Genomic DNA, 21,647 nt, shown 5'->3' with positions numbered 1-21,647 from the left:
TGTACATGTGTATGCGTGTGTCTTTCACACTTGTACAGTATTTTCTGAATGAATATGACTCTTTCTTGGCATCAACTCATGCAATGCGATGAAAGTTGTCCTTTGGTTGGGGAGTGGCGAAGCTGGTTGTCACAGCAGGGGCCAAAGGACCCTATGGTGCAAGCACAAACATGGAAATACATATTGGTTATTGACAGCCTCAGCATGGCAGTGGTGGTAACCTGAGAGGCGACTGGTCGTTGTGATAGCAGCCAGTGTTTGTGTTACATAACACACAGCCATCAAACCAGTGGCAATAATAGTCCTGTAGTATGTAGTAGCAGGGGAAATCTATCTGACTGGACAGAAAGAGGAGGAGAGTGTCAAAGCCAAGGGAGCTGGAGAAGTGGTCTGACCTGCAGCTGGCATGAAGACAGCACAAGTACAGAATGAAGCTGTTTTGTAGGGCAAGCTTTCAGCTGTTAGCTATGTCAGTGACTGATGAAAGGCAATAATATGCATTTGGAAGGAGATAAGGGGAGATTTTAGAGTGGAGGAGTAAGGCGGGCGGGGGGAAATTTGTCTGCTGGTGATGAAAAGCAACAGATGAAAATCTTGAAGGAGTTCTTCATTGTAGAGTGAAGAAACTATACGGTGTCATGAGGAAATGGATTTAAAATATTTCAAACTATATTATTTTTTGCCCCCTGTGTAGTTAGACAAGAATTAAACACATACAGAAAGAAAGGACAGTGATATTGGAAAATAAAAGGGTCCACATGAGACACACTTAACTGTACCCCATAATCCCAACAAGATTCAGGGATCATGGACGCAGCTTGTTGACCTATTCCGATCATTCCAGCATACCCATTGATTAAATAAGGAATTCTACACTGTGGGGGGAATTCACTGACTCAGACTGACTGAGATGGTGAGAAAGAGAGAGAGACATGGAAAGAGCAAGGGGAGGAGAGGAGTGGGTGGGGGGTTATTTGGGCACAAAGTGAGTGACAGCTGAGGAAAGGGGAGGCAGGAGAGCGATGGGTTAATGTGGTCAGGCTGACTGACAGATTGGAAACGGTGGGATAGTAACACTGCTATGTGGCGGAGGGGAGAGAGGGGGAGGAGTGGAGGGGCACATGGGGGGAGGTGGGGGGGGGGTTGAAATACCTTGTTGCTGGTTCATGCGTATTTGCCAGCATAGCAGGCAAGAGGCTGGGAGAGAGAGTTGGCACAAGAATAGGAAAAGAGAGAGAGAGAGTTTGGTGTGCATCTCCTGGGGAGAAGCACACAGTCAATATCTAGGTCTCCAGCAAACATTGATGACCCTCCTCTATAAAGCTGCTGTGCTACTGCATGGACCCACGGAGCAAAGGCAAAAATATCAGCTTCAATTCCAGTTTAATTATCGGCCTAGTCAACGACACACAGTAGATCTCCAGCATAAAACAGTAGCTGGTTCCACTGACGGCAGCTTGCTAGGAGTTGAAGTCTTTCTTTAGATGCTGAAAAGAGTTGAGGCAAAGTGACCAGAGATCAACCAACTGAACAGAAAATGACAGTGAGTATTGCACTTTATTCCTGTGAAGATGACCTTTACTTGCACATTCCAATAACAGTGTTATGGGTCAACGCATATTCAAAAAGTCATCACATTGTGCTGCAAAAAACAAACAAACGAAAAATTAAATGCAATAATTTTGTGTATGTGCAAATGGTTGGGGGTTTAATATATATATAGTTTATTATATCAGTATATGATGCACTGACATGCAGGCACGGCACAAATGCATCAATGGCTTTTTATTGTAAAATTGCTGTGAGGCTGCAATGGTTTGATAGACAACATTGTTGAAAGGATTTTCAGCTTGTAATGTAGAGCACCGCTACTGGACTTCAAATCTGTTAATGATGTTAGCTCTTATTAAAATCTCAGATCACTTTTACCTCTGTGCCAAAGGCCATTAACTAGTAAGGGTTTAATTAATAATCACCTCAGCTTTCAAGGACATGGAAAATATCAGGATGCTTCTGATGCAACGAATGTTTTGGATGCATGTGTGATAATTTATGTGTCAGGGCCATTAAATCAAACTTAAACCATGACGTGGATAAAACTCCAGCTGCAAGCAATTCTGAAAATGTAATAAATTATATAGATTTCATTTGACATGAGTGGAATGTAGAGCAGCTGATGAATGTTATAATGTGATACACATAACCCGTGTTAACAACTCTGTGAAAGAAACCCAAGTGAGATTTCAATTCAGGACTTTCACACTGTGCTTTGACCTCGGAAGTGTGAAGAGACACACACACAGACACACACACACACACACACAATATATCTCTGTATCTAATATTCTAGTTTCCCATATCACCGGTTTTATCAATGTGCACATACGGTAAGTCGATACTTTACTGTGGGGTAAACTCCATGTCCTCAATTTTACTTTCTGTGCATTTGGTAATCGTCTGAAAAATGCAGTGTTTTGTTAGTGTGTGAGTTCTTTCATTGACTGAAACGGTGACCTTTGGAAGACATAAACTGGGGCCATGCGCCTATAGAGCAACATTAGTTTATACACCATTGATCTTGAAGCAGCACCTCCATCAGCTCTGTTTAAAATAGAGCTGTCTTGGTATTATCTGTGCCAAGCAGCACTCTCAGACTGGCTGAAACCTGCAGTTTTATTTTTGGCTGCACATCAGATCCATTTATTTGTCAAGCGGCAAGTCATAACTGAGGTCCATCCATTTTCTAAACTTCTGGCATAGCATTGCTCAGATTACCTTTGTGAATAAATCTTAAGTGTCATTTGGCACCGCTTGACATGTAATCACCAACAGAGATTTATTAGTGATTGGAAAATTTCAAGCCAGAAAATTTGATTGATATTAGTGCAATAACCACAAGAAGTGTCACAGGTGTTTACACAAACGTAGCAGTAGCAACCTGATCAAAATTAAAACCAGTTTCCCACCAAGCTCAGTTACGCAACATGTGGAAGGTCAAAATTAAAAATCCTACTGCAATCGCATCATCTTTTGTGTTAAGCTGTGTGTCGTAACTGTTCACACCCTTCCTAATTTGCTGTGGTATGTGGAGAGGGGGATCTACTTCAAAGGAAGTCATCATGGATGTGACTTCACAAAACAGAGAATGACAGTGGAAACTGAATGACAGCGCCAAATGTTCTGATCGCGCCGATAAGACATCACCTTGATGTCTGAAGTTTATCCTGTCTATGGGACAATAGAGATCAAGGCAGATCAGAGGAAAGCAATAACATAACGCAATATGTTCCACTTACTTCTGCTGAGAGGTCACACGCTTCTTTGACTCTGAGTCGGAGTGTGTCAGCAAAGACATGAATGAACCCTCAGAAAACAACCAAATCCCCTTGCACCTCATGATGTAACACATTTCTATTGAAACTCTCTTTAGGCTGCAGCAGCTCAGGAACTCGATGAGCTATGTTTCCTGTCGGCGCAGTCCATGCCCACGCTGAAAGTATCTCAACACTTCCAGATGGTAAAGCTCCTGGGAGAGGGATCCTACGGAAAGGTCATGTTGGCTGTTCACAGAAAGAGAGGTTAGTGCGAGGCTCGAGGTGAAAGGTCAAGACAGTCTTATATGTCTTAATTCAAACAGTCTGTAAAAATGTGTGAAATGTCGATTCAAACTTTCTAATGCTTGTCTATGTAATTAAGAGTTTGGACTACACATTTGAATTATCACGGCCTAATCTTAAGTAGATGAAATGGCATTACTCCACTGCAGCACATTTACCCCAGGCTCATGTTTCTTTCTAATGAAGAAACTACCCATGTTGTGTGGGGTCAGCGCTGCAGTAAGGCGAGGACAGACCTGTCTTTTGATAGTGTTCACTTAACCTTTTGCGCCTCTGTTGCAGTAATGAAGTGCTGTGGTAGATTCTCTGGGATAGAGTTGCTGCAACTGGGGCATAGCCGTGAAACAGAGTCCCCCCAAAGGGGAAGTTAAATTTGTTCGCAGTGTTAGTGATGGGCAACACTCAAATTCAATGAGCGGTGGCAGTTTCTTCTCAAAATCTGACTAAAGCTGATTAGATATTATAGTATTCAACACGTTTCATCTTGCTTCATTCCTCTCAGGAACTCCTATGGCTCTGAAGTTCTTCCCTCGTCAGTCTACCTCCCTCACCTCTTTCCTGCGTGAATACAATCTCTCCCTTTCTTACTGCACCCATCCTTCTCTCACTCGGGCTCTTGGCATCTTCTTTTCCACACCAACCTACTATGTGTTTGCCCAGCAAGCCGGACTGTATGGTGACCTCTACAGTGTAATAGTGTCAGAGGTCAGTTTTGTGGATTTGTGGCATGTGTTGTTGATGCCCTGCATGTGCTATGAAGCGGAGTAAGTAAATTCCCTCAAGTTTCGGCAGAACAAAAGCTTGAATGTTAGGCTGGGTTGCAGCTCCATGTCCTGGAAATTACATTTATGCCCTGCTAATATGCAACAGCAGATGTTTATAAAGATACGTACTGTCTCCCGCATTATCATTTCTATCAACATAATGCGGAAATGTGGTCAGACTGTTTCTTGCAAGTTGGTATGAATGTTGCTAATGAATGTTTCTGCTAAATTTTTAATGCGAATGTATTTTATTTGGTTCCCCCACAATTGCTGCTGTTGCAACACAATAACTGCTTGTGGCAGCTAAAAGCATGATAAAACTCCCGGCACTTTAATACTGAAAACATAAACAGTGACTTGAAGCCTGAGAAAGAGCCTTTTTTACTTTATCATCATTTAACCAAAACCACAATCTTCCCCTGACCTAAACCAAAGTACTTTTATTGTGTAAAGACTGTAGCGCCTCCTTCTCTAGAAAAAATGCTGCCCATGAGCATAATCGAGGCAGCAGAACAAATCGGTAGCATATGAATGTATTTCCAAGAAGACACAGATGTAGCTTGACAGACCAATTTGGATGAGTCTGAAAGGCTTAGTGTGTGTCTGCAGTGAGGCTTTCCTAAAGGGAATTTAATGTCAAACATAACTGCTGATCAACTCCTTTTGAACTTTCATTTCTGTCAGCAAAAACTTGGGATGTGCTTGATAAAGGCTTCCAGCTCGCCCTGTCTGTGTTAGTGTCACTGCCAGTAACATAATAGAGGGCTGATAAGAGTAAGGGCCCCCTGCTCTCAGTGAATGAAGAGGGAGTACATGAGGCAAAGCAGGGATTTCCAAGAGCGTCATCAACCATTTTGGTGACGCAGAGTTTGTCGCTCTTTGCGCCAACAATGTTATCTAGTTTAAAGTGAAAGCCGTAGTAAGTTATAAAGAGTATGTTTTCTGATCCAGACTGTCTCTCTGCTTCAGGTTGGGGTGGATGAAGAGTGTGTCCAGAGGGTGATGGCCCAGCTGAGTGGTGCTGTTACACATCTCCACTCCCTGGGCTTCGTCCACCGTGACATCAAACCTGAGAATATCTTCCTGTGTGACAGTTCCTGTCGCTGGGTCAAACTGGGTGACTTTGGCCTTGCCCGGGCCATCGGCTCCACCGTTCGAGCTGTCTGGTACGATTCACCCTTCTGTACTCCTGAGGTGGAACCAGCTAAGGAGGCTGAGAAAGAGATGAAGAGGAGGCTGTGCGAGGGGACTGAAGAGGAGATGGAGGACATTTGGATAACAGTGGAGCCCTGTATTGACAGCTGGGCCCTCGGTGTACTCGTTTACTGCCTCCTAACTGGATGCTTCCCCTGGGAGGAGAGCACCCATGATGACCGTGGCTACTGTAGATATAAGGAGTGGTTTGACCGTGAGGCAGAAAAAGAGAAGCTCCGTGAGGAGGACGCTGACAGTTATACAGTCATGGAGGAAAACCAAAGAGGCAACCCTCCTCCTTCACAGTTTGAAGGCCTCAGCCCACTTGTGATGGCTCTTTTTAAGGAGCTGCTCCAACCTGAGCCCAAACAGCGAGGAAGCCCGGAGGAGATCCTGAGCTATCTGGGAGGGCCGTGGCTGATGGAGACAGAGAGAGAGGAGAAGAGGAAAGCAGAGGAGGCAGAGAAGGAGGCCAAGAAAATAAGAGAGGGAGGAGGAGTGGAGGAAGAGCTAGTGAGAGAGGGAAAAGGGGAGAGATAAACTTTGTCTTGTAGAACTGTTTCAAAAGAGATTTTTAATGAAGATTGTATTTTTTTGTGTAAATATAGATTTTACTCCAGTGCAAATGTATACACTATAAGATGCTGTATATTTCATATTTTTATAAATGTCCTTACTAAAGTTACCACTTCCATTGTTACGTATATTCCAGTGTGTGTGTGTGTATTTGTATGTATGTGTATCCTAATGAGAAGAAAGAATAGATAATAGAAACATTTGATGCCTGCAAACTTGAGATGTATCATAATGGCTATAAAATCTGTTTTGGAATCGTTGTCTAAATAAAGTCTGAACTCTTTGTGTTGACATGAGCTTCTCATGACATTTACGCACACATTTAAAATCAAGTCAAGTGGTTTTGATTTATTTGGTACCAAACTGCAAATTTGTCTTATGATATAAAGGATTCTTGAATGGTATTTCTGGATGAGACAGTTTGCTGTCTATTACAAGTACTGCACTGCACTAGAATACTGTATTGCCCCTGCACTCCTACAGTGTTGTTGCTGCAAACCCCTACCCAACCTGTCACAGTCACTCATGTGCCTGATGTTCCTTTCTGATGGAAGACAGAAGAGGACCAGGAGACATTTTAATTTACAAAACTGAAAAAAAAAAAAAAATCTTAAACACATACAGGGTTTATACCTAATCCTATGACCCAATTTAAGAATAAACTGTAGTAATTTAACACTTCATTTAGCGATAATGTAAACAAAAAGCCATACATATTAAATTAAGCGTTTGAAAGGTCAAATAGAAATGAGACCGTTGGATTACAGAATGTTCTCCTCTAACATAGCTTGATTAGTGTTGTATTTCAACATTTTAAATTAATAAGGATTGACACCAACAAATGTTTGGCCCCATTTCTTGAAGAACAGGATGCTGCCAAGAAACATTTATGAGGTAAAAAAAAACCCCAATGACTCTTCATTGAGGATGCATCAACATTTGTAATTTCAATATGAGCTCTAAACTGGACAGCCATTTTTTTTTAGCTTAATTACTGGCTAGTTTTATGTCAATAATTCAATGAAAATCAATCATGTATAAATAATCCTTCTAAAACCTTTATAAGAGGCCTTAGGAAAGTACACCTACGGAAAGAAGTGACATCTTTGACGTGGTGAAGCAACAGGTGCTGTAGAACAGAGGAGGCACATCTAAAATTGGATTTAACAATACAAGCTGATAGTGATACCAGCATGATCCTCGTCCAAGTCTGCCTGATGCAAACCCAGGCGTACTACCTGCAGCAGGAGAGACTTGATATTCCCCTTTACTTCCTGCCTAAATGATTCTGAAGCTAAAGAACCTGCACTTTAATATATTATACTGTATTTACACATTATGATTGATTGACGTGTTGACAGTAGAACAAACCTCACGTGAAATCTGCACACATCGCAGGTTGACCTCTATACTGTCTAGGGGGACACTTGTCCTACATCTGTCACAGAGGACGATTACTGGTTGAAGAATCACCTGCATTCCTGGTACTGTGCCTCCCAAAGCACCGCACTGGTATTCCTGATGCTGACTTTGTATATGTTTGCTCTCACGGAGTCATGCTATGTGAGCAACACTGTGTCGTTGTAAATGCAAAGAACTTTTCACAACTTTAATGGCATAAATTAACTTTGCAACACATGAGTCTCAGACTTCACCATTACAAATAAGTGCAAAAAATCATAACACAAAAATTAAATTAAAAACTTTGTCATTGTAGCATACACAATATTTCAGTTTCAATTTGGAGTGGATCCCTGTTGGTAGCAAGCTGCTAATGTGCAGTACGAGTGTATAAGTCAGTGGGGCCTGTGCTAACCCCTGCTAAGGGCCACTCCAGATGGATTTATAAATAGATCCCAAGTCCATCTATTTACACACCATGCACATCATCACCTCTCCCTGACTATCTGCAGTCCCCAGCCCTCCAAATGCAAAAGTCAGGCTGCCTTGGCGCCCACAGGCCTGTAACAGCACAATCTGATGGAACACTGTGACCCATCTTGCCTGTTAACTCCCTCGTCTCTGCTCTTTTTATCTCTGACCCTCTTGCTGATTACTTTTCCTTTTCTCCTGTCATGCCACTTGGGCCTTGCCCTTTCCTTTCATCTTTGCTTCTGTGGTCACATCTACTTTGTGCACCCTTGGATTCCCTCACTCTTAGGACCTATTTCTTCTCAGGTCACTGCTACTGTGAACCAAGAACTGCCAGCCTTACTTTAGCTGTGTCCAATTAAAACACTTGACATTGCCTTTAGTAATGGCCATTAGGGATTCACTGTTTTCTGGGAAACATAGGCACAAGGCTCATGTGACATTCAGGTGGGGAGTTAATGGAGGCGCAGAGCCTGACAAATGGAAACATATGGTGCGGACCACAGAGACAATAGAGTGCCAACACAAAGATGCTGGTCGAGGTGCAAATCTGCTGGAAGTGCACGAGGACAGATAGCAGGGATGATGAAAACAGGAGAAACAAGGACAGCGATACAGACTGCCTGTCCTTACAAATCTCCAACCACATGCAAGCATGCTTTACTTCAAGTCATGAAAGTACTTCCAAGATAGGATAGGCCTTTAAAATGTTGGTGAAGACGAAGGACACCTGTTCAAATCTAGAAACTCAACACGTTCAGATTTAGATTTATAATGTCAGTGAGATTCAGATTTCATGCTACCAGATTTGAATGACGCTCTCTTTGACGTAAAGGTTCAAACTTTTAAAGCATCGTCTGATTTTACATCTTATATCTTATCTCACAGTCTAAAATTCCGCAAAATGAATATTCAACACAGGTAGATGGTGGATACAGGGACAACCAGCTGGAAAATGACACCAGTTGTAACAGATATTTAGACAGATATCTGATTAAAAAAAACAAAAAAAACCACATGTCATGAGATGATAACTGCAAAAACAGACACCGATATGAGAGCCAGATTAATGGCCTGAGTGGAGCAAATAAAGAGTTCATATGGCAAAATATCTGAAACGTATCCCCAGAGGGAAGCCAACCACTTGGGACATCATGGTCTGATATTTTCCCTACGCCCTCAACTTCCTCCATCACACTGCTGCTTGTTGAGGTTCAACTGCTTTAACTGCTTTAACAGGTTCACTGGAAGAGCCTTGAATTATCATGTTTGCAACACCAACACTTGATCTATAGCATATGTACACTCTATATGTATATACAGTGAGCATTTACTGAGATTTGCAATGTGCTAGTGGGAGGATTCAGTGTTTGTTTTCATGCATAGGAAACAGAGTAGTACATGAGAAATGTATCAGCTGGCTGAAATGAGGAGAGGTAGAGTGAGGGAGGGGGGGCTGGGGTGAAAAGGAGGTCGGAGAGGGAGACAGTATACGCCGCAGAGTTGGCATGCCGCACGCAGTGCCTTCCAACTAATAAACAAGTTGCGAGATTATCATGTGTTTACTATCTGGCATGATTGCCTTAACCATTCTGCGTTGCTTTCTGTCTCCCCCAACACCTGACTCCTTTACTCCTCTCTTGTCTTCTTCTCTGTCTTCATCTCTGCTCCTCTTGGCTCTACTTTCCTCACATGCTAGAACAGCGTGGGCAGAGTGGCAGGTTGATGTTCACAGGATTGATCATCCCTCTCGGCTCCTCTCCACTTCTCTTTTGCTTACACTGCCTCCATCTGTCAAGCTGTCATCAGCTTCGCCCAGTCGACCTTGTTAGGGCCAGCCTACACGCACTCACTCTGGAGCCCGTGTAGCCCCGATATGTCAGGGGGATGATGAGTGTCTCCCTCTTGAACTGACTAGGCCTATGGTGGCCTAGTCAGTTCAAGAGTTTGAAGAGTCTGTGACTTCTAGGGTATGTGTAGCAATATTTATATTAGCCCAGTCCATGGAAGCCAATGTAGAGTCAAGTTTCCCTCCCAATGCAGCTATAATGGTCCCAATGAAAAGCATCTTTTCAACACAAAGAGCCTCTGAGACAAAGGGTCACGAACTATGACCTTGATAGTCACTTTCATCTTTGCACAGATAACCACTTGAAGGATGACCTATGTAAAGTGAATTGTGGGTAATAGATGACAGATATTCAGCTGTATATATTTGTGTGATTACTACTTGTGTTGCAAGTAATTGTGCTGTGTCCATTTCTAGTCTTTTGAGAAACTAGACACTTTTGTATTCATTAAAACAACAAACTCACTGACAATTACAGTGTTGTCTGTGAAGGCAGGCTGCTCAAATAAACCACTTCCCTCAAACTCACAATAAACTGAGAAAAATGTGTCAATAAATGAGACTAGGGCTGCAACTAATCATATCATCGATGAATTTCCTTTATGAATTAATTTCTTACGGTGATAATGATGATATCAACTGATAAATGATTATAGTTTACTTTACTAGTAAAACATGGCCATCAAGTGCAAGGTGACCTCTTCAAATGTCTCTCATTATCTGACCAACAGGCCAAAACTCAAGGACATTAAAATTATATATAATTCTAATATGATATAACATAATATAATACTGGTCCTCATATCTTAATTGTTGGAACCAAATAGTGCTTAGTGTATTTGCAAATGACCTAAATGATTAACTGGTTGTTAAAAGTTTTAGGGATTGTCAAACTGATCAACTAATTGAACAATCAACTCATCGTTTCAGCAATAAATTAAAGAAATAAACTGCGGTTGCCATGGAGAATTTAAATCATACATGTTCAGGACGTGTAACACATTACTCTGGAGGTGAAACACAAGTTTATAACACTGAACTGTTATTATTGCTGCAGAGTGAGCCTGAGCCAGCGTAACATTTTCTTGGCCTAAAATTAGTCACTTCTGTCTAACTTAGAGCGAGCGAACCAAAGCCAGTGAACTTAACCGATAGTAGTGACTGGTTGTTAAATCACTTATTTTGTCTGAATAATCTATTGGGGACGAGAAACAATTTCAAAATTCAAATTTAAAAATGCTTCAATTGCATGAAAGTTTCACAAACAATGATGCTAAGACATTTGAATGCACTTTAGCCACCCACACAATAGCAGAAAAAAAGTATGTAAAATTTATAATATACATATTAGTTATTATGTTAGTGTGTGTCCAAGTCACTCACTGTCCCTCATTCTCTGTGTGCACTGCGCCTCCTGCTGGTTATATTAAGTAGTGCAAAACTCAAATTTGAGGCCCACTGTTGAGTGGTTGGATGCCTCTGTTAGTTTGTGTCCTTTAGCTGCAAACTATTTTTTAAAATTTAAAATTGTATGCATGTGTTTTACACAGACTAACTCACCCTCATAAGAATGGTGGGAAATTTATTCAGACAACACCTGCTCCTCTGATCATTTTTATCAATGCAAACACACTGTTACTGTCATCTGCACATATGGAACTCAATATTACTTTCATACAAACCTAGTTACATGTATTGCATATTAGTCCTCTGCCGCTTGTGTTCCCATAATGATGTAATGTAGGCTATTTAATGAACAAGAACTGCCCTACTTTTTTGTGGATGATGACAGTCTGAATGTTTCGTTTTGTGTAGTGATGAGACACTAAGAGACACAAAGATACAGGACACTGGAAGCACCATGTGCGTCTAATTAAATGTCTGCTCAAAATGACCATAAAAAACATCAGATTTGTATTTACATGCTAAATTTTTACCAGGTTGGGGCAGAAAAAAAAAATGTGAAAAGGCAGAAAACGAAGACTGGGAAGGAGGAGGAGGAGGAGGGAGGAGGAGAGGGAAGGAGGGGAAAGAGAAGAAGACAAAAGATTCATAAAACTAAAGCAGTTGTGGACGACACCAAAAGTTGTGAGTACAAGTTAATTATGCTTCTTTTTTACCTGCTTTTCACACATTATGTAGGAAATACACAATGGAACATCTGCAGAAGCAAGATAGCTCATCCATAGATATTAGTGGATACTATGGATATCTCCTTTAGATGTGACCATGAAATGTTAAGAATGAATGCTTGGCTGATTAACTTCAGGATTCAGGATTTTAGTTAGGGGATGCGTGGTTGCATGCAGAGTTCAGTCAGTTCAAGCTGTGGAAAACATGTCACTCTCACAAACAAATCAACAGAGGCATGCACCGAGCTAAATCAGGACAATCCAGAGTTCCATTTTCAGTGATTGCAAATGTATGACTCTGGGATTATCGCCGCAGAAAAGAAACAACTTGTGACAAAACCGTCATGCTCAGATTGGCTAGTGGTGATCGTGCACTTGGAAAGCCACAATATTTTCTATGAAAAGAAAGCTGGAAAAGAATGTGTGACTGAAACAGAGGAGGGGTGGAGGGGTGCTCAAATAGGGCACAAAAAAACACATTCTTTTGCGAGAACTCACATCTTGGACTCCAAAGTTACACTGACACATCACAAGAGGAATGATGCAGGGCGGGAGAGGAGAGAGGGAAGGAGAGAGAGAAAGAAGGAACACAGGGGAAGAGGAAAAACATTTTCTGAAGCAGAAAGTAAAATGCTTTTATGGTGAATTTTTATAGAACTTTTTTCTTTACTGGTACTTACGTGCAGTCCAGTAATTAGCAGAATGTACTGCACAACATATTACTCCACAGCAAAATGACATCAGGCACTCTTCTATAACGATGACAACGTGTCTGTTACCCAAAACATAGCACTACTCTCTGTGTTTTTAGCTGGAGCAAAGCTTTAGGGAAAACATTACAGTGACCTGGAATGTTGGGAGCATTTATATGCAGGGGGATTAAAGGAAACATAAACAGCACAAAAATATTGAGAGAGGATATTGAACAGTTCCACTCTGTGAAATCATCCTGACTCTTTTCCTCTTCGGTTTCCTCCAGCTCGTAAAGCGTACCCCTTACAAGTTGAAGGAATGGGCAGCCTTCCAGTGGTCCTGCTCCTCTGCAGTTTCCTTGGTAACGCTGCCAAACAGAACACACAAATCATCTTGTTTAATTACGGTTGAGTCGCTGTGTGTTTGTTTTTATGCTGCGAAACACTCCCCTCATGTGGTTTCTGTTTCACAGTGCTCACAGCTGTAGTCCAAGCCCAGGAGTCTGGTAATGCTCCTCTTCTTATGAGTCCCACTTTAGATCAGGACAAGTTGTGCTGCATGACATCTGTCAGTCTGTGAGTCACTGACGTGGGTCACAGGTTGGATGTTTTCCCAATCTGATCGTGATTTCTGTCCTTGTTTCTAGAGGCCACTCCAGCACCTGCAAGCATCTTGCCAGCCAGTGAGTGACAGCAGTTTGGAGACAACCTCTGAATTTCCCCTCAGGAGGCCCCATGAGCTCTGAGCACAAATACTCACCCTTATGAAAAGTTTTGGTGTTCTTCATCTTGTCGTTGTGACCGATACAGTTTCACTGTGGCATGTATCTCCTGTCTCTGCAGACTGTAGGGAGGAGATGTATCCTTGTACCAGGATGTACTCGGTTCACAAGCCTATCAAGAGATGTATTGGTGGACTTTGTTTCTACAGGTGATCTGCAGATTTTTAATTTACAGAAATACCGTTTTATTGTAGGAATTTGCAATTTATAAGTGAGCAGTAGGGCTCTTTGTGTCCCCCTGTGAGGGCACTTATATAGTACCCAGGACTACTTAAGTAAATGCAGCAATACAGTACCACATTGTGAATATACTCCAATACATTAAAACTGTATTCAAGTTAAAGTATATTAGTATTAAAGTGTCAAAAATAAAAGTACTCATTGTGCAGAAAAAATGGCCCATGTCAGTTTGTTATTACAGATGTTTATATTGCATTCATTGCTGTGCATCTACTATATATATTGCTGGTTAGTTTAATGTAAAAACTCAGATTTTATATGATGATCCTGTTCTATAAAAAATCTCGATTTTCAAAATAACTACAGAAATCATATACATTTTATGGATTAACAGTATACTGTACAGAAAATGGAAATACTTTGAGTACAAGTACCTCAGAATTGCAATTGTTTATAGTGCTTGTGTAAATGTAAAGCTCAGTCATTTAAGGTTAAAGTCTCTGTAGTTACACAAGGTCAGACTGTGTCCCCGCGGCTCTGACACAACACAGAATGCTCATGTTTTATCCTGTGTCTGATGCAGCCTCCCTCGTGTCTACGTGATCAACAAAGAGATCTGCATAAGGACCGTGTGCCAACAGGATGAGTATCTGAAAGGTGAGACAGTGCACACGCGTTAACAAGCACGTTGATGTCAGGGTGCCTGATTGTACACTTGGAGAAATCGCTGTCTGTCTTTTGCACACTGCAGCTGAGCTGTGCAGAGAGTTGTCTGGGTGGCCCAGACGTTTTGAGAGGTCATCTAATAGGAAACCCTGTCGCAGTCGCCGTAGCAACCCCAAAACCTGGGAAAACAAGCCCTGATGGGCCCAGGATGGCGAGGTGACCACCGGTGAGGATGGAGCCCCTTAGAGACACAAAACCAGAGCGTTGTCATAAAAACAGCCCATAACACCATAAATCCACTGCTCAACACCTGGGGGTCTTTTTCTTTCTCTTACACACACACACACACACAAACACACAAGTGTGCTGAGTCATATCTATGTTTATGTATTAGTCTTTTAATTGTGTGTGAATATCGAAGGTGTGCTCATTTCATCTGTGTGTTGTTGGACACAGATCATGTCTTCCATGGTTTACGATCCATTTAAGGTACTGTAGTAATGGGCCTATAGCAGCACTGAGTCATTTCATTGTACAAAGAAAGACCCACTCGTGTGGATTGTAAGGTACTCACTGACAATCCAGTATTATGTGCACTATTGTATCCAATAAAATCTTACTACATTTATTCAGGAGTTTATTTGTTTATTGATTTGTTCTTTTGTTTTTTTTTTTACTATTTTATTTCAAGAGGAAAAACAACAAAGGAAAGTTATGGTCATTAAGTATATCTTTATGTTTTTCTTTGCATATTCAATTCCATATACATTTCCATACACATATACAGTTTGAATAACAAGTAACATTTGGGAGAAATGCATATAATTTGAACAGTAAACAAACACTGACAACCATTGTTAGGGCTTTACACTCACACACTCTCTGTGTGTTCCAGTCAACATCCATCTTCACACCACTTGTCACTGCACACCTGTCACAGCACATGTGCATGTGATATCAGTGTAACATGACCCATCTCTTGGTACACAACAATATCACCACAAAACACTGCATCAAACACAGACAAACTTGGTCCCACGTTGCAGTTGTCTGCATCAGAATACCATTAATAACATTAGAGCTTAACATGGAATTGAAAGTTCACAGTTAAAACTTGTTCGTACAGTACAACATGCTGCGACTGAGGTCTACAACCTGCCCACCTTCTCATGAAGAATTAAGAAGGTGAGGCCCTTCCCACACTGATGGGACGGTACAGAAACACAGACCTATTCATTGAGGAGGAAAAGAGGTCACAACCTAAATGACTCACCAGTCACAGCATTAACAGCTATGCTGAGTGGAGATGACATAACATGGACTAAATCATCTCTATTTCCCCTTGAGGCAAAGATAAAAGCACTTGATGCCTCACTTTCCTTAGCTAAGACCCTATTGCATCCAGCATTCCTACTTTCCTGTCTCTTTGTACTGATATACAGTCAAAACAATGCACGCAATGTCCAGGACCCATCAACAGTGAAATATGTGATCAACAGCTGCACCTAAATTTGACATCTCCTCTCGCAAAATCATGCTGTGGAGCTACACGAGCCCACTAGAGAGTGCTAGAGAACACATCTACTCTGTAAATCAGTTACAAGTTAACAGGTTTCTTTCAAGTAAAATCATTTTGTGGTAAACCTCGCAATAATCTAAATCTATTATTAGACAATCCCTGCGTTTAATTCAGACTATGCATTACTAACTACAAAGACAGACTAGACTGTCAAGTCAGTGCATATAGTCAGTCCCACTGCTGGAGACTTGAAGAAAAATAAGCTACAGTACATACAGGTGACAACACCAATGGCAATACTTACAAACTACTGACAATATATACATTTAAAATAAATATTCTCTGTACATAAAATTCATCCATTATTATATTTTATTAGTTTTCATCATCAGATGTTTCTGATTATGTCTCTCTTGATCATATTTCTATTTTTTCTACTAGAAATTAGCAAATACAACATTGCAAGGAGGATGAAAAGGGCAAAGGCAGAATTCAAACAGGAAAATGGAAACTAGAGAGCTAGATTGGATACACAGAAGGAGAGAGGACAGAAGAGCCCCAGTCAGGACGATGGAAGGTTGATGGCAAACGGTTCTAAATCTTTCTAATTGAGACTGTGCTTTGAGGTGTGGGTGTATCTCCGGCTAAAATCTGAACAAAGGCCATCGGAAACTCAACTAAAGCAAAAACAAACTAGTACAGGGGGTTACCCTGCTTGGCAGGGAGAGATACGGGACCCCCTTGACGGGGACAACAAAGTTGCAAAAAGTGGTGCATAAATTTACAGAGAGATAAGAGGAAGAAAGCAGAGTGAACCTCTCCTCACTTTGAAGATACAGAGTCAAAGTCTCCCCACAGGTCCGAGCTGGCTGTGGTGGTGGGGTTGGATGGGGCCACTGAGTTGGAGTTACTGGAGTCCAGGTCTAGCAAACAACCTGGTGGTTAAAAATGAAACAAAGACAAAAATATAATGAACCTCTGAAAAACTAACAAAAACTATAGATTTCTGATGTGATCATTTGTTTTGAATCAGTCTAAGAATCTGGCAATTTCAGGCAGGATTTCAAGAAATGTAAATTCCACTGACACACAGCAAGAAAATCTTCCAAGTCATTTCACCTTCTCTAAAGCCAGAGAATTGCATTTCGTTAAAGGGTTGGTTCACCCAAATGACAAATAAACTTACAATATTCCTCCAGTTACCCTGGGGGTATTTAGGCAGTTTCAGTAGTTTCAGTTTTACGTGCTGAGGTTTTGAGAAGTCAACCTCTGAAACCCCTGCAACCAGCCAAACACAATGGAGCTAAATGGGATTTCAGCTGTACAGCCTAAAGCTTTGAACAGTTACACAAGAAAAATTTGAAACTCATTGCTTTTCAAGTTACATTTGAAAAGCAGTGAGTGTTTCCACAAGCAGTATCCCCTTTCCTCTGGATAATCCACACACCTTTTCATTAACAGTTCTCTTGGAGACTACTACTTTGGTAGAGAGTAGCTCCAGTGGAAACAGCCTGTGTAACAAACTGCTGCTGGATTTTTCAAATGTTTTTCAATGCTACTGTATTCAGATGGCTGCATCAAACTCACAGATAACATCTCCAAACCTCAGCACGTGAAACCGAAACAGTGTGCACAGTTAGATACTAGAGGTACATAGAAAAATACAACACCTTTTACTTTTGTAAGATAAATCAATGTGATTTGCAGTGTAAAGGCATCTATACTTGAGAGGGCAAAGGGAGGATAGGGGCAATGATATTTTTTAAGAGGGGATTTAAAGAGTATTTTACAACTGGAGTCTATCTGTCATAGTTTTGGCTGGTATTCCTATGGGTCAGCATAACATTGCACTCACCACCTTCATTTTAAAGACTGTGGATACAATTGCTCCACTGGAAATAGCTTTACAAAAGACCCCAATGGGGCCAAGGAAACATAAGCTTTCACCAGAGAAATAACTTTCCTCTGCCTTCACATTGCCTTTCTTAGTAAGAAGTTATGCTTACTCATGGATGTATTGGCCAAAAGTTTAATCATTATATTATGATTTCAGGAAAATGCAGCTAATAAAGAGAAAAATCTGTCCTTTACTATTATTTGTATTTAATTTAATTGTGTTTATCTTTCATTGAGTTTGTAGGAGAGGTCTTTTCATATGTTTTTGGCTTTCTACCTCACCTGCACAAGCTGCTTACACAAGACAGACTTAAAGACAGATTGGAATTGGGTGCATGACCTCTCCAACCTTCTGTACTCTGGGGTTATAGACATTTGCAGACATTTTATTATATGAACCCCTCGAGATGAACCATCTCTTTTTCAACAGTGCCGTTAACACAAATACAGAATATTCAATGCAATACATAGAAGAAATCAACATGAATACAATCACACATACACAGACTAGCTGCTCCCACATCCACTGGTTCCCTTATGATGCCAGGTACATACAGTGCATGTACACATAACCATACAAAGCTATGCAGTTATATCAACGTGCACCTACACATTGAAAATAATTCATATTATCACTACCTACCAGTGTCACTTCCTCCTGCAGGTGGTTGTGTATTATGATTGGTAGATCTGGATGAAGGGGGTGGGGCAAGCTTGCCCCCAGGAGGAGGTGGAAGGAGCCCAATGCCACCTGAACTCTGCGGACGAGACCTGTCCTTCTTTTTTGATTGCTAGGAAGGGTAGAAACAGTAGAAACAAAACTGGGTGAGCGTGTGTGTGTTTGTACTTATAATACTTTAAGACAGATACTCAATGGTTAAACCTAATCGTAAATTAATTAATTTAGAACTGTCACCTAATGCGGTTTAATTTGTTAAAGCGGGAGTATACCTTTGGTGGTTCAGTCATCATAAGCAACACAGTTCGACAAAGACACATTTCTAGAGTATTGAAATGCTCTGAAAAGAGTTGGTATCAAACTAAAAGCAACGTTGCCGTTCCACTAACCTCCAACCTCACAAAAATTCAATTTTAAGAAAGTAAGGTCACCCCAATATTGAGAGTGATGGTCTGTCCTTCTTTGAAGCCGAGGTCCAGTTTTGGAGTGGTGTCTGGAGCCTGCGCCTGCTTGGTAAATTCATCTTCCTGTTTCACCCACCTGGAGAAAACCAGGGAGAAAGACAGACATGCAGACAGATTAAAGATAGCTGAAAAACCTGATAAAATTGATTCACTACGGAATGAGTCATGATTGATGACACACTATGGAGCAGCTGCATACTTAAAGTGGTCCTGAAGTGCAACATTGAAGTCAAAGGCATCGCCTCTGTCTCCAAATCCAATGCCTATGAACGCACTGCGGCCTGTGAGAGAAATGAAGGCAACAAACAGGGGTTAGAGTTTATTAAGGGATCTGCGTGGTAGTACAAACAAAAACATACCAAACCTGACAGTTTCTCACAATAATCTGTACACTGCTATAAACATTTCCTGAAATTTAGCATACAGATGGACCACCCTATTCAGACATGTTATCCTCTCATTTATGAGCTCATTTACAAAATATTTATTGCTTAGCAACAAACAGTTCAACCACCGTTGTCATCCTGGATGCGGAGCACAAAGTAACGGCTTGAGTCACTGACTGTTTCCACTGCAATGCCAGGATACTCTTCCACTGGTGCCTGGGCAAACAATTCCCCTGTAGAATAGAACAAAAGAAACTTGTTTATTTTCTATTTGGAAAAAAGTCCAGAGGCAATTTGGATCATGAGGAAACATCTACATTTATTTTTCCATATTTCCATGAAAGAAAGGTAATTTATGGGGTTTTTTTTCCTACATATGACATTTTATGCAAAATGGATCTAACTTCCAGTATTCATAAGTGTAGTATGAGGAAAACAAGCACACTAAGTCAGAAGAAACAGACAAAGATTATCAGCCTATTTGCTTGAAAACAAATTGCATGCTTGGACGTGGGCTGGGTCACCTTGGAAGAGATGAGTAACAGAGAGGGAGATGGCGAACAGGAGACTACACAGTGAAATGATTTACAACAGCAGCAGTGCCAGTAAACAATGGCGCTGTCCTGTCTGCTTCTCTCTCACCAGAGATTTTGTCTTCCAATTTCACATAGGCCACTTTGCCCCGGGCCGTCACACGCATGCGTCCTGTCCAGTCAGGGGCATCCAACTTCCAGTCGGCAGCCCTAGGACACACAAACACACACACACATACACACAGGGAGGCAGTCAGGGAGACGGTGTGATGTAGGTGAGCTGGTGCCGGCAGTTTATTAAGACTGATGCCTACATGGAGGGCAAGAATAGGCAAGAAAAACAGGAGACAGGAAAGGAAATTTGTGTTTTGTGTGCATGCGTCTGTCAGTGTGTGTCATTGTTATGATTTGTCCTGCACTCAGACGCACTGCTAGCTATTTTCTACGTGAATAAAACATGACTAAAACATCACACAGGCATTTCACTGAGACCTTAGGCTGAGATGTTACATCATCACCCTTACTCACTATACATATGGTCACTGGTTAACCAACCACGTGTCTCATGGGACTCAGGCCTATGCTACTGTTTGGTTGGAGTAATGACCACTCAGATGCAGCTGCAGTGGGTCAGGCTGACCAGCCTTGGTTGGACCAGCCAATGAAAAATAGGGTAAACAATCCAATGTGAATGTTTTTTTTTTTTTTAAAGAACAGGTCTCCTGCATGGTCACTTAAGAGGCAACAGCCCAGACAACATTGTCTTTCAATTGGAGCATCCATGTTTATGTGCATTAGGCAGCATCACCCCAGCTGAAGTGTCCTTGAGCAAGGTTTCTTAACTGTAAACTACCTACTCCCTAAAGCGTCGAACTGGCAAAATATACATCTAGAGTAAAATTAAGTATAATTTCCTCCGAAATGACTTGGACTTTTGAGCAGTGTAAGCACTATTCCGCTCTGACGTGCCATTGGAGGAAACATATAAACCCGCGACACTGACAGGGATGTAGATACAGATACAAAGCCCAGCGGCTAATAACGTATTTTCCACCATGACCTTGTAAATACGCCGCAAAAACACCCAGGACACAAACTAAGGGCAGGGGCAGGCCGTTGCGTGAGGCTGCGTGACCGGGGGACGTGGTTGGTAGGGAGGTCGCCGAGGCAACGGTTCCTAACGGGCGCAGCTCACGGATGCTGGGTCAGAAAACTCGCTCTCTGGCCGCTGCCGCCCCCCCCCCCGCCCAGCCGCTGTCGCCCCCACCTCACCTGATAGCCCGGTTGGATGCTCTCGGTGGGATTCGGTAAACGTTGACTTCGGGTTTAACGCAGAGGACCGATTCGTACTCTAACTGACCCTCGGTCGCCATCTTGACTTTTACTCAGTCGGTGTACGCCGGTGGTGGTGGCAGTGAGCGGCGTGTCCGTGCGGCGTTAACGGCTACGTGACCGTAATAGACGGTGTATTTGCGCACACACTGGGATCGGTGATGCCGTTACAGGGACATTCCGCGTAATTTACACATGCAGGTTCGTTTACTCACTTTGGAGAGTACCACTGTCAATTCAGAGAAAATTACCGAAATGGCGTCACTTGAGCAGTTTGCCGTGGGTTTAGAGACTACGACATATAAAACCTGCAGTACAAACAGTGACGTGTAGTTTGAAAGAAGTGAGCATTTGAACGCCTCACTTTGTGCTTCTCATGTGTTAGCATACATCCAGGTCATAGAGGTAACCATTGTTTTCTCTAAAAGAAATTTTAACCTTTATGTTTGAACTATCCTCCAAGGCTCCTGCAACCACTTGGATGAAAAAAAAAAGAAAAAGCTGAATGGTCAAA

At 41.7% G+C, this 21,647-nt stretch overlaps 3 protein-coding genes and 1 long non-coding RNA gene across 5 annotated transcripts in view; 3 read left to right on the top strand and 1 right to left on the bottom strand.

Annotated features, from left to right (window-relative positions):
• The first annotated feature begins 1,179 nt into the window (after positions 1-1,179).
• On the top strand, positions 1,180-6,442 carry sbk3 (SH3 domain binding kinase family, member 3). Its single transcript, XM_071470525.1, has 4 exons — positions 1,180-1,543; positions 3,431-3,578; positions 4,120-4,322; positions 5,351-6,442. The coding sequence occupies exons 1-4, from the start codon at positions 1,538-1,540 to the stop codon at positions 6,113-6,115; spliced, it is 1,122 nt and encodes a 373-aa protein (XP_071326626.1). The 5' UTR covers positions 1,180-1,537; the 3' UTR covers positions 6,116-6,442.
• A 5,337-nt stretch (positions 6,443-11,779) lies between these two features.
• On the top strand, positions 11,780-14,952 carry mfap5 (microfibril associated protein 5). The gene is made up of 7 exons (XM_071470491.1): positions 11,780-11,960; positions 12,984-13,058; positions 13,170-13,202; positions 13,344-13,379; positions 13,540-13,627; positions 14,242-14,315; positions 14,410-14,952. Exons 1-7 carry the CDS (start codon positions 11,795-11,797, stop codon positions 14,520-14,522), a joined length of 585 nt encoding a protein of 194 aa, XP_071326592.1. The 5' UTR covers positions 11,780-11,794; the 3' UTR covers positions 14,523-14,952.
• On the bottom strand, positions 14,949-21,327 carry LOC139613674 (adaptin ear-binding coat-associated protein 1-like). Its single transcript, XM_071470487.1, has 7 exons — positions 21,074-21,327; positions 19,911-20,011; positions 19,397-19,501; positions 19,082-19,163; positions 18,850-18,958; positions 18,383-18,530; positions 14,949-16,778 (listed from the first exon to the last, which is right to left on the bottom strand). The coding sequence occupies exons 1-7, from the start codon at positions 21,172-21,174 to the stop codon at positions 16,666-16,668; spliced, it is 759 nt and encodes a 252-aa protein (XP_071326588.1). The 5' UTR covers positions 21,175-21,327; the 3' UTR covers positions 14,949-16,665.
• Positions 21,173-21,647, top strand: part of LOC139613679 (uncharacterized) — a 42,701-nt gene continuing 42,226 nt past the window's right edge. The window contains exon 1 of one of the 2 annotated variants that reach the window (XR_011686802.1): positions 21,173-21,334. This is a non-coding gene — a long non-coding RNA (uncharacterized lncRNA). The remainder of the gene's footprint in view (positions 21,335-21,647) is intronic. The other variant, XR_011686803.1, reaches the window with a different exon arrangement.

Source organism: Trachinotus anak, unplaced genomic scaffold (genome assembly GCF_046630095.1).
Source record: "Trachinotus anak isolate AG129_WGS33_773 ecotype Australia unplaced genomic scaffold, CSIRO_AGI_Tana_v1 ptg000032l, whole genome shotgun sequence".
Taxonomy (NCBI): Eukaryota; Metazoa; Chordata; class Actinopteri; order Carangiformes; family Carangidae; genus Trachinotus; species Trachinotus anak.
The sequence above is the reverse complement of the archived record's forward strand: the minus strand, read 5'-3'. Positions and strand labels throughout refer to the sequence as shown.